The 12,178-nt window shown below is 41.1% G+C and overlaps 1 protein-coding gene across 1 annotated transcript in view; it reads left to right on the top strand.

Annotated features, from left to right (window-relative positions):
- Nucleotides 1–12,178, top strand: part of LOC119735298 — a 148,264-nt gene that overhangs the window by 113,006 nt on the left and 23,080 nt on the right. The window contains exons 116-128 of the mRNA XM_038208997.1: nt 486–674; nt 1,383–1,575; nt 2,800–2,942; nt 3,078–3,215; nt 3,734–3,844; nt 4,173–4,288; nt 5,351–5,508; nt 6,399–6,626; nt 8,619–8,954; nt 9,609–9,860; nt 10,388–10,555; nt 11,474–11,644; nt 11,903–12,054. Coding sequence (XP_038064925.1) covers nt 486–674; nt 1,383–1,575; nt 2,800–2,942; nt 3,078–3,215; nt 3,734–3,844; nt 4,173–4,288; nt 5,351–5,508; nt 6,399–6,626; nt 8,619–8,954; nt 9,609–9,860; nt 10,388–10,555; nt 11,474–11,644; nt 11,903–12,054 — 2,355 coding nt within the window. The remainder of the gene's footprint in view (nt 1–485; nt 675–1,382; nt 1,576–2,799; nt 2,943–3,077; nt 3,216–3,733; nt 3,845–4,172; nt 4,289–5,350; nt 5,509–6,398; nt 6,627–8,618; nt 8,955–9,608; nt 9,861–10,387; nt 10,556–11,473; nt 11,645–11,902; nt 12,055–12,178) is intronic.

Here is a 12,178-nt window from a genome sequence, read left to right as displayed (position 1 = left end):
GCTCATAATTTGTTGTATTAGCGCTTGTATTACGTATATTACATTGTGTAACGTTATTACATTGTATAACATTGTAATACATTGTATAACATTGTATTTATTCTCTGATAATTCATAAACCACTCAGTGCAGGGGCAATATAGGGAGAAACAGGTAGGACTAATCCTGTTTTGGAGATTCAAAAAATCAATTATATAATTAAGGAATAAAGTGAAATGGCTTATCTGATAAGTTGAAAGATAATTTCTCAAAAAAAGCATTATGACGCATAAAAATACTGATAATTGTTGACCAACGCAACAGAGATGTAAAATGATAGTTAGAAAATATTGGCTATTGTAGACAAAGTAAATACTTCAAAGTAGTCTAAAACAAAAATCAAGTAAACCATCAGCTTTTGTTATTTTTGCTTTTAATTCCCACAGATGCTGATAATTTTAACGACTTTTTCAATTTGTTTTTAATTACTCCACTTTCCCTTTCAGTATGTGCGCGTCATGGCCCAGAATGCACAGTGTTCAGAGGACGGACCGTTCTTCCCTGCCACGCCACGATACATCGTCCAGAACGGCATCGCCGTGGGCCAGTCTATCCTGCTGGCTCCTGATTGGCTGACCATCGGTCTGGTGCTCGGACTCATCCTGATCCTCACCATCCTGCTGGTGCTGGTCCTGGTGAGTTCAGTGGGCTCTGTGCACGAACAATAGGCAAGATGGCCTTCAATGGGCCTTCGACGCCAGGGCTCAATTTGATGGCTCTGCTGATACGCAATTTCGCTCTTATGATCATCAACCTGTAATAACAGCACTAGCGACACAATTCTGCTCTAATCTCTGTAAGCACAACGTCCTACGTTATGGGATACAAGAATGTGTGCATCAGCCAAAATTCCATGCTAACCGGTGAAATACACTTATCGTAAGCACAAACTTTCTGCTACAGTACCCGGGAAATTTTGCTAACACCAAGGAGAGCCGTTTCCCATTCCCGATATTGAGGGGTTTCTTTCCATACAAAGGGCGATTAACATATTTTTTTGACATTGTTAATTTTCAGACCCGATTTTTCAGAAAAACAATTTGAAAATTGTGGACAATTTTGGGACCTTAGGTGGATTTTCTATTTGTGTTTTGTTTTTACCTTTTGGTCAGATGGATATTTGGGATTTTATACTCTGTTATTCCTAACAAATACTCTTTAAACTGAGTTTATTATTCAGCCCAGAGCCTGAAATTCTCATATGAATAGCTGTGTTTATACTTATATACATGTACCTTTTTTATACTTTTTTATTTCTAACCCCTTTTTGGGGGGAGGCTGTGTTAATTTTCTTCATTCAGTCTAATTTTACAACAATATTCTGACAATCTCTCTTGGAACAGATTCTCTTCCGCAAGTACGGCTGGGGCAAAGTCTCCTACATCCGGCCCAAGTACCGCGCCCTGATCCAGAACCACAACTTTGATGACTATGCTTCTAAGGGGTCCGCAGTGCATCCGGTCAAGAAGTACCACAGGGCGCTGGAGGGGCGTGCTGAACATGGGGACGGGGCAGAGGGAGGGGTCGTCATTGACGGTGAGTTGGACAGTTTGCCTGATTCATTAACCAGTACGCGCTGGGATTATTTTGACAAGAACGGAAGGTGGCGCGTGATATTCTTTCACTCAACCTCAAGCCAGGCGGGTTGAAGCCATCACCCTTGGGCAGCACACTCATATTTCCGGCCTCACTCGCTGCGAGCGGGTCGCTTACAGATATTTCCGGCCTCGCTCACTGCGGGGTTATTCGTCATCTGTTCCGAATACTGCAAAACCTTTTTGTGTATACACTTCATCCGGCGCGAACTGGTTAAAGATGAGCAGTCCAGTCAACAAACATTGGAGTGCCGTGGCCTTGTGGTCTGGAGCATTGAACTCATCGTCTCGGGTTGCAGCCAACCCAAAGCTTTTATTTTTTTTTTCTGAGGACTTCCATTTACTGTCCAAATAGTGCATTTGTTGCCTCAGTTTTCCGCCAAGAAAAGCTTGCTTGACTTTCAGTCTGAGCCCAGCAAAGGGCTGAAGAAATAGGCCATGTTCTGAGTTACGGGGTTTCCGTGCGAATCGCTCAGCAGTATAACACATGAGCTCATGGAAGCTGCAGAAGTCACTTCCTATAGTCCATTAGGCCAAAAAAAAAGTCTCCGGTTTCTGGTATGCGCGCGCGTCGCTGTAGCCATGCGCGTCAGCAAAATGAAATTTTTTTTTTCAATGTAAGATGATGTCTAAAAACTGCCAACTCACTGGTTTGACTGGAATCCTGCTGCTGCACAATTTTAACGTGTTTTTAGATGCGGTTACGATCGAGTATAAGCTTTATGTGGCCTCTCTGGACTCCCATATATTTTGCACTAAATTTAGTCGGGCACCATTTGCAGTCATCAGCCGACATTTGAAGCAAAAAAAAAAAAAAAAAAAAAAAAAAGCAGCATCGCTGCACCACTTTTGGGGCAAGCTCCATACCAGAAACCCGAGACTTTTTTTTTGGCCTTATCATGCTACGGCCATCTTGATTTTGTTCGCATTCAAATCAACGTAACCAAAGCGAGGCTGGAAGGGAAATAGTCTGGTTCCTTTTTGCACAAATAATATTATCATTCAGTACTGTTATTGGATACAGGGAACATGACTGAAATGGTGGCAGCATGATAAAGGCCTGTAGATCCTGGTGTTGCTGCTGGCCGTGTGCAGGTAAACTTCATGCCACCTCACTATTCCTATGATTTCAGGTTCAATATCAATTTCTTTTTCCCCATTTCAGATTCTATTGAACTGAAAGGTGATGAGTATTGGGACTATGACAAGCAGGTTGATTTTGAGGCCTTCAGCACGGCCGACTTCTACGGGCATCTCGCTCAACAGTCTCGTCATGTGACCTCAGAGCTCGGACGACAAAAAGAAGAGGTACGGTTCAGAAACTGGAGTCATTTTTTGCTGGACCCAACCGATCGACTAACTAACTGAACCAAATTTTACTTGGATTTTGTTCTGAAACTGTACCGTAACTGGAAGTTGTTTTTATGTATTACGTTTTGACAGGCCAAGGCTCTGTACCAGAAGCTGTCCAACCAGGCCGAGAACCTCAAAGGATTGTGGGTAGCCAAGATGAACCTGAAGGGACGCAGTGCCCTCGCAACAGAAGGAGACCTGGAAGCATATGAGCGCAAGAATGAAGAGGTGGGGTACCACACATGCAGCTCACAGTTTATATGAACGTATTAACACATGTATTACATTTTATTACATGTAGTACATTTTTTATGACTTTGTATTGTATGACATTGTATTACATTGTATTGCTTTTTATTACATTGTATGTGATGGATCTACAGAGACTGACTCAGACTGCTAAGCTTCAGCACTTTACCTTGATTCGAAAACATAGATAATTTGAGATACTGTCATTAGAGGGATGCATAGTCAAGTGCCAGTGCCATTTTGCAAATGGTCATACATGTATATTTAAATCACTCTTCAGTCATTGTTCTCTGTTGTTTTTGTTGTTTTTGCCATAACACTGCACTTTACTCAGCAACTGCCAGACACAGGTTCTTGTGGGCGCTTTAAAAACTTCCAGATTATGTTGACTGCAACAGCTCCGGCAGTCGCGGGGCAAGAGTGACAATTTTCTGTGTTAAATCTGAAGAAAGGCAGACAGTTTTTATGATGTTATTTGTTTGCATCTGGTTTTTCAGCTCGAGATGGAGTTGGAGCGGCGTAAGGAGCTAGGTTTCCGCTTCGAAGCCATCTTGAAGCGACAGCTGGAGATCAAAGAGGAAGATGAGAAGAATAGAGAAGAGCACCAGGCTAGTATCCACACTAATCACCTTTTGGATTTGGGATAGAAGAAAAAAAGATTGGGAAAAAACTAGATATTGCGAATGAACAGAACACAGGGCTGTTCAAGACTTTCAATCAAACAGCCCACATTGACTAATCAGATCACAGCTCAAAGGGGGGCGGAGCTTGTGTCGAATCCAGAACAGTCCATTGCTTCTTTTTCATATCAAGAGTAAAAAAAAAATACTTGTTTTATCAGTGTGAATAAAATTGCATCCTCTTGCTATTTTGAGTACACAGTAATATCAGGGGTTTTGATGTTTTTATCCATATTTTTGTTGTCTTCCTCTTTAGGTGTCATACCTATCAGCTCTGCGTGAAGCGGTCCGCACCCTGCATGATTACTCAGAGAGCACGACCAGCGGAAAGAAGAGCTTGGAGCAAGAATTTGACAACACCACACAGAAACAGTGAGTCCTTCAAAACGTCTTAAATTGTGATGCAATCTAGCTGAATGAGTCTCTTGTCGGCCCATATCAAATGTTGGTTATCTACATATTTGAATGAAGTTATCTGTTGGCTTCTATTTGGTGGAAACCCCATGTGAATACCACTTTCCGTTCAGAAATTGTGGAACTAAGAACACAGCCAGATCAGAAAGAAGAAACCAGAAAAATCAAACAGAAATTAATTATTCAAAATTGAAGCTTTTATTAAGCAACAATAAACATGCTTTATTTTAGGTTATTGAATATTAACTCTTTATCAAAAATGTCACAGTTTAACTACATGTACTTCATCGTGGATTTTCTCAGAAAAAAATAGTTAACATGAAAGAGGACATATGTAGCCTTCCGATTTTACAAAAACAAGTCAATTTTGAAATTTCCACCCATACTGAACTATTTTGGGCTGCATCTTAAAATCAGAATTGCCCACAAACAACTCATTAAGCTTGATCGCATCACAATTGAAGTGGCTCCAGTACAGAAAAACGGACCTATGTTACACTTTCTCAAATCTAACATTTTCCACGTGTGAGGGTTTCACAGACTATGTCTCTGATATATCCTCCCCTTTCAAAATGAGACTAATGTCTCGGGAAGCGGTTACTTGAGCTGGGGATGCCATGCAAGACAAAACGGACGAATGGACAGCTAGAAAAAACTGAATCATGAAAAATCAAACAAAAACCCCTTGAATTTTTGTGAGCCTAAATAGGGCACTATACATACATTTTATGAGGATTAAACAAACTCAGTAAGGTAATACAGATAAGTATTTTACAAAGAGCAGTTGTACAGGTACATTTGAATGTTAGTTTTAAATATGTTAAGTGTAGTTGAAATTCTGATATCATTGGGAAGTTTGTTTTAATTGATTGTACCAGTATATCAAATTGCAGGTTAAAAAAGATTCCCTTACAAAATGAGAAAATAAGTGACACCCATTGTTTCTCAAGTGCTGTTCAAAGACAAAGTTCCGTAATAATAAATGCAGTAAAATCTTTTTCTTTTCTATTTTTTTTGCAGTGTGATCCGTCGAGTTGGAGCCCTGCTAGGCCGCATGTCCAGTGAGGTATCGGCAGAGGCCCAGCGTATCGGTGCTTGGGGTGTGCTAGGCCAGGGCATCGGCGCTCCCCTTGTTGCACCTGACACTAATACACCTGTACCCAAGGAAGAGCTATTCGGTAAAAGCCGCTGAACTTTTGTAATTTGTTAAAGCTTATGCAGTTTCAACAAACTTAAAAAAAAAACCGAAAAGCGGACGCAATTTTGATTTTAGGTTTGAGGGCCTGATGTTTTAATCCTAATATGAATTTTCTTTACCTCTGAAAAAAAATCGTCATTGGATCAACATAAACATCCTCTCACTTTTGTGATTTGTATGTTTTAGACCAACCCGGTCTGTAAACATTTTTTTAATTTCTCATTGAGGGACATTTTTGGGTTACGGTATATGTCCATGACTGAGTGAGAACTTTTAAGAGCTCAGTGAATAAACCTGAAATTATTTTTCAAATCTTATTCATCCATCATCTAGAGACACTCATTGATTACAGACTTGGAGTTTTGGATCATTTCTCTGAATCATTTATGATATATTCTGTCACAAGCATTACACTTCCTTTCATAACGCTGAAATTGCTCTCAATGTAAATTTTAACACTTTTGGGGCTGAAAACGAGAATGTTCACGCAGCAGAGGTTACTCCACCATTTCAATTTCACAGTGGTACTAAGCATGAAACTTTGCCTAGCAAATGTTATTTTCTCTAAGCAACAATTTGCCAAAATCCAGATAAATGAGTTTGTTTCGGTTGGTGGCCTTTATTTTTTTTAATTTTATTTAATTTTTTTTTTGCTGAACAGACAGGTTTGGTCTAATCAAATATTTGTGCAAATCAGTATTATTTAAAAAATTGTCTTCCGAACAACACTTGACACTGTAACATTAAAGGATACAATTTTCCTGTGGATATGGAAATTTGGGATTTTAAAGATGAAATATCTACCACAGGAAATGTTTTTCATTTTTTTCTTCTGTTTCAATCTCTCTGCTAATAATTTCTCATTAAAAGGTCCCGATGGGAGTATACAGCGCACGGACCTTGTTCACCAGAACACGACGACGGGTCTTATCGTACCAAACAGCGATGCTCGCATGCTATTGGCCAACGGTAAAGTCAAGAACATCCCTCCAGATTATTTCGTCCATCCTCAGACCGGTAACGCCCTGCCAATCCAGGGGAATGTTGGGTATGACCCCGTGACCTCCAGACTTGTCTACACCGTCGACTCCTCAGTCGGTAAGATTTCAGATTGTTGTCTTTCCAAAACGTATCATCTGAGTATACCCAGCACAATTTGTGACAAAGTGATGCCCCCTCCCCCAAGATATCTCAAAAGAATTCCTAAGATTCTGGTAACCAATGGCAAACACAAAAGAGGGGGGGGGGGCCCTCTGTCACATATCTTGCTACATATGCATCTAAGGATCAGGAGTTTAAATCCTGTGGTTAGTCATATGCTTTGTCATTGTGTCTTTAAGCAAGCCTTTTTACTAGCTCCTTTTTCCCGCAAGACTACAGTAGTAGAAAAAGGTACCTGTGTTTTTATGCCCCGCGGCGAAGCCGAAGGGGCATACTGTTTCCGCCTTGTCCTTCCGTGGGTGGGTGGGTGGGTGGGTGGGTGGGTGTGTGGGTGTGTGTGTGGGTGGGTGGGTGAGTTTGTCTTACATACGCAGTGTGGACTTCCGAACAAAAGACGTCCACATAATGTAGGTAGCACCGACGTTGTGTGGACTTACCCCACGTCCACACAGTGTTTCCCCATTTCTGGAAAACAGGTTTAGAGGCATTTTTGGGTTAGGTTTATCTGTAGCAGAATGAAGAGAAACACTAAAGGGAATCATAGAAAAAAAATTGGGTTGAAAGAGTTTTCACAGTTTGAGAAAAATGATTTTTTTCACTGGTTTTTCTTAACTACACGAAAGCAATGGAAAGTCCACACTAGTCATGTGAAACAAGTATGTGTGTGTGGGTGTGTGTGTCCGGACAAATCTTGTCAGCGCGATAACTTGAGAAATACTTAACATATGAACTTCAAATTTGGTTTGTGGATTGTTCTTGGTAATCCTAAGAAGCCTTTCGCATTTGGGGCCAAAAGGCCAAAGGTCAAGTTCACAGTGGCTAAAACAATAGAAATCTTGTCAGCGCGATAACTTGAGAAATACTTAACATATGAACTTCAAATTTGGTTTGTGGATTGTTCTTGGTAATCCTAAGAAGCCTTTCGCATTTGGGGCCAAAAGGCCAAAGGTCAAGTTCACAGTGGCTAAAACAATAGAAATCTTGTCAGCGCGATAACTTGAGAAATACTTTACATGTGAACTTCAAATTTGGTTTGTGGATTGTTTTTGGCAATCCTAAGAAGCCTTTTGCATTTGGGGCCAAAAGGCCAAAGGTCAAGTTCACAGTGGCTAAAACAATAGAAATCTTGTCAGCGCAATAACTTGAGAAATACTTTACATGTGAACTTCAAATTTGGTTTGTGGATTGTTCTTGGCAATCCTAAGAAGCCTATTGCATTTGGGGTCAAAAGGTCAAGTGTCAAGTTCACAGTGGCTAAAACAATAGAAATCTTGTCAGCGCGATAACTTGAGAAATACTTAACATATGAACTTCAAATTTGGTTTGTGGATTGTTCTTGGTAATCCTAAGAAGCCTATTGAATTTGGGGCCAAAAGGTCAAGGGTCAAGTTCACAGTGGCTTAAACAATAGAAATCTTGTATTTATTCTGAGATTATAGGGATTAGGGATTAATTCATATAAAACCTAGAGAAGACACTAATGCTGTCAATGAATGTTCCATGTGACCAAGGTACATGTAAGTTGATGTTAAAAGAGTGGTGTTATGTCATGGGAACAGTCACGGTTGCGGGGCATTTGTGTTTGTAAACACACCTGACTTGTTTAGAATTAGAATTCTGGGATGAACTGTCATCCTATCTTTGGGAATAGAGATATTCTTTGTTATTTGAAGCCAACAAACCTGAAGATAAGCAATAACCTAAAAGCTACATGCATAATTATTAGCTTTAGACAAAATTGGTGCATTCACGGTATAAAATCTGTGGTTAGCTTTATTTCCCTTTTAGGCATTTTCTATTGGCTAATTTCAAATTTATATTTTTATCATGTTTAATTAAGACTGGGTTGCACTCATTCTCTCTTTGGGATTGGGATTGGGATTTTGCATCTCAAATATAGACTGACTGTCCTTCAATTCATATTTCTAGGTGACTCGCTCCGCTCAGACGAGCCCCTGATCCCCTACATTCCTTTCCCTACTGACCCCAACACGGGCCTGCCCGTCGCCAGCAAGCTGACTGCAACCGACCGTACCGGCGATCTCAAACTCAATGCCCCCGTCTCGGACCCGGACACGGGCCTCAAGTGCCCCATCGTGGCCGTCACCATCCACCCGCAGTCTGGGGTGGCGTACCCCGTGGCGGGGACCCACACAGACCCTGTGACGGGCCTGCCGGTACCTATTGAGATCGGTGCCATCATGATTGACCCCAGCAGCGAGCAGCCGGTTCCGGTATTGAGTGTGGCAATCGACCCCGAGACAGGTAAATCATTTATTGGTATAGTTCCTCTTTTAATCTTTTTTTTCTGACTTTCGAAGTTCTGATAAACATCTGAATATTAATCATTGAAGTCCTTATAGCATGGTTCCCTCAGTCCTGGAAAATCCTGGAATTGACCTGGAAAGGCTGGAAAACTCTTGGGAAATTGATAATCCCAGAAAAAAGTCATGGAAAAATCGTGGAATCCAGCACATCCCATGCGTGATGATGCATAATGTTTGGCATGGCAGTCTTTCAGTTTGCATTGCAGTTCACTGTTCTTCCTTTGTATGCATGCATGCACTGTGCTGTACTTGTTGCATGTTCAGTGAACCATTTTGATGCTTTGTGTTCTCGTGTCCTACTGGAAAGCTGAAGGGGAGTGGTGTCCCTTACCATGGTGTGATGACTGACCAGTATATTGCAAATAGGCTAGGAATTGGTTATAGAATGCCTTGCATAATTTTATCCCAGAAAAGTCATGGAAACGTCATGGAATTTTCATTTTTTAGATCTCGATGGGACTCCTGTTTTAGGAAATTGAACTACGGCAAAGTTTTGTCTTCAGCATAATCTGTCACTCTGATCCAAGAAGTACATTGTGCATAAAATATATGACACTGAATCTCTCTTTATCAAAATGTGTTCCTCCACCAGGTGACGCCATTCCAATTGGCGGCACTCGGCAGCCGCCCAACAGTACCCACAATGCCTACGTCACCATGGTGACCGGCGACCGCTTCCTGGAGCCCCTCAGCAACCTGCAGGTGCTGATCCGCAGCGCGGGTCTGCACGACGACGAGGTGCTGCCCTCTAGTGGCGGCTATCAGACATTGCTGGATGCCAACCTGATGGCGTGCGAGATCCGTATACTTGAGTGCGTCAAAGCCTATCTGGATGCTGCTGTCGGTACGTTGGAGGAAATTTGTCTTAATCACAATTTTTTTAAAGCTTCAATCATGGGACAGTTTGTCTGTCCGCATTTTGTAATATTTGGAGTTAACCCGAACAATGCATCAAAGCTTCTTATCATGAAAAGTTGCAGAACGTATAATAAAAAACACAAGAAATAAGTAAGCAAAACAACGATTCAAAGGTTGAAACAATTGATTTTTGAAAGGCATTTGGACAGGTTGCACAAATAAAATAGTTTGCAAGGCTGTTTTTTTTTTTATTGTGATTATTTTTTTTCGAAAGTAAAGATTAGTAATCTGATGCTAGATATGAAATTAGTAATCGAGACTGATTGCTCTTCATGGCAAAATTCATAATTACTACTATATTAGGTATAAAAACAGTAATTAAAACCATGAGAAGAAATGAAGGTTCAGCATTGTTGAAACCAACAGATTATTCATTTAAATCAAAAAGCAACATATGACATGCTATAAAAATAGAAAACAAAATGGAAAAACAACTGGTTCTCATCTTCACAGGCCCCGAGGGAATGAACTGCCGCCATGAACAGAGCCAACTGGAGACCGCCCTCAAGGAGCTGGTGAAAACGAGGCTGCGTTGCCGTAGTAATCACATCCGAGCCATCCACAACATCCAGCGCCGTCTGGAGCGCGCTTCCATTCTAGCTGTCAGTGGCGGCTCTCCAGGTCTGTGTTTAGCCCATTTTAATTTTAATAACCTTTATTTTTAATTAAGAGCACAGTGATAAACCATCGCTGCAATAAATCATGATTTTGAGAAAACAAAGCTTACAAAGGATTGCATTAGGAGAAAACGCCAAATTAAACAAATGGTAACTCAAGGTTAAACTCGAAGGTAACACCTCATAAAGCCCTGTAGATCCGAGGGGTGAACCTGGAGTTATGGCCTGTTTAATTTGCGTTCTTTCATTAAGTTAAGATTTGTGTATCTGTTGTTACAATATAATACATTTTTACATTTTGCCATTAAGGGACATTATGTTTCAAAATCAAAATAATGAATAATATGGAAAGAGTTTTGCAGATCATTTTGCATCACACGAAAACAAGCAAAATATTACAGTGATAAACCAAAAGCAGAATTTTACAAGAAGAGGTACCTACTGGTACGTTTAATTCATTTTAGTTAATATCTATGTTGGCATGTATGAGCACACAGGGATAATTAAACCCAAGTGTCACAAAAACACACTGCAACCTTACACATAATTACTTTAGGTTGTCCCAGAGAGGGCCAGCCTATAGTCTTCATTGCACCTCAATACTGACTGACTTACTGACTGACTTCCCGACTCTGTCACTGTCACTTGTGAGCTATGCAGTACTGCAGGATTACCCCATAACGCCAATGAATGGGCTAAATCCGGCCCATCGTGTACACAGATGCATAAAAAGACTTCCAGTGAGTGGCCATTCTGAACCAATGGAATAGAGTTTTGTGCACACTGGGCACAAACCGATACTAGGCTAAGCTTGACATGTTTTAAAATATCTTTGTAGGCATTTATGAGCACAGTAGGATAATAAAAGGAAAATTGCCACAGCAAAGCCATAATTTAATCAATATTTTCTTTTCCTTTGAAGGCATGTATGAGCACACGGCGACCGGCCAGATTCTACCCATCCTCGTGGGCACCAAGATGACGGATCCCGGTGGCTCCGGTCAAGAGGTGGCCATCCTGGGAGTGGAGAGGAACGCCAAGACGGGATCACTGATCCCGCTGGGTGGAACCATGGAAGATCCTGATGGAGACGGTAAGGAATTAACTGGTACCCACGGTACCCACCATACCCACCACTGCCGGTACAAAGTAAAAGGGTCCCCAATGAAAATTCCAGTCGAAACCAGTTCAACTCGTTTCGACTTCAAATGCATATTGCTGTTCACTGTTTAAATGCATATTGCTGTTCCCATACACTCGGTACGCAATATTTTCTGAAAATCCATCTTCAGTCAGTATTCAGTGGTGTATCTAGATAATTGAATTCATTTTCTGATCTTGTCACTACCAGGACTGGTTCCCATCATGATTGGCCGGCAAGCTGTAGATACCGTCACCGGTGACCTGAGCCCCATCACCGGGGTGCGCATCAACCCTGAGACGGAGACTGTCGTCCCGGTAACCGTCTCCGCTGACAAGAAGAAGAAACCACCGCTGGGAGCGGTATGTCTCATTTTTATTTTTATTTTTTTATTGTTGTGAATGTTTTGTTTTTAATTGTGACAGTATATTGCCCAGTCAGGAATTTTCTTCAAGTTTTCATACGGATATCATTGACCGTTTCTAC

The sequence above is a fragment of the Patiria miniata genome, unplaced genomic scaffold (assembly GCF_015706575.1).
Source record: "Patiria miniata isolate m_02_andy unplaced genomic scaffold, ASM1570657v1 HiC_scaffold_29, whole genome shotgun sequence".
Classification (NCBI taxonomy): Eukaryota; Metazoa; Echinodermata; class Asteroidea; order Valvatida; family Asterinidae; genus Patiria; species Patiria miniata.
This window is presented reverse-complemented; position numbering and strand designations above follow the sequence as displayed.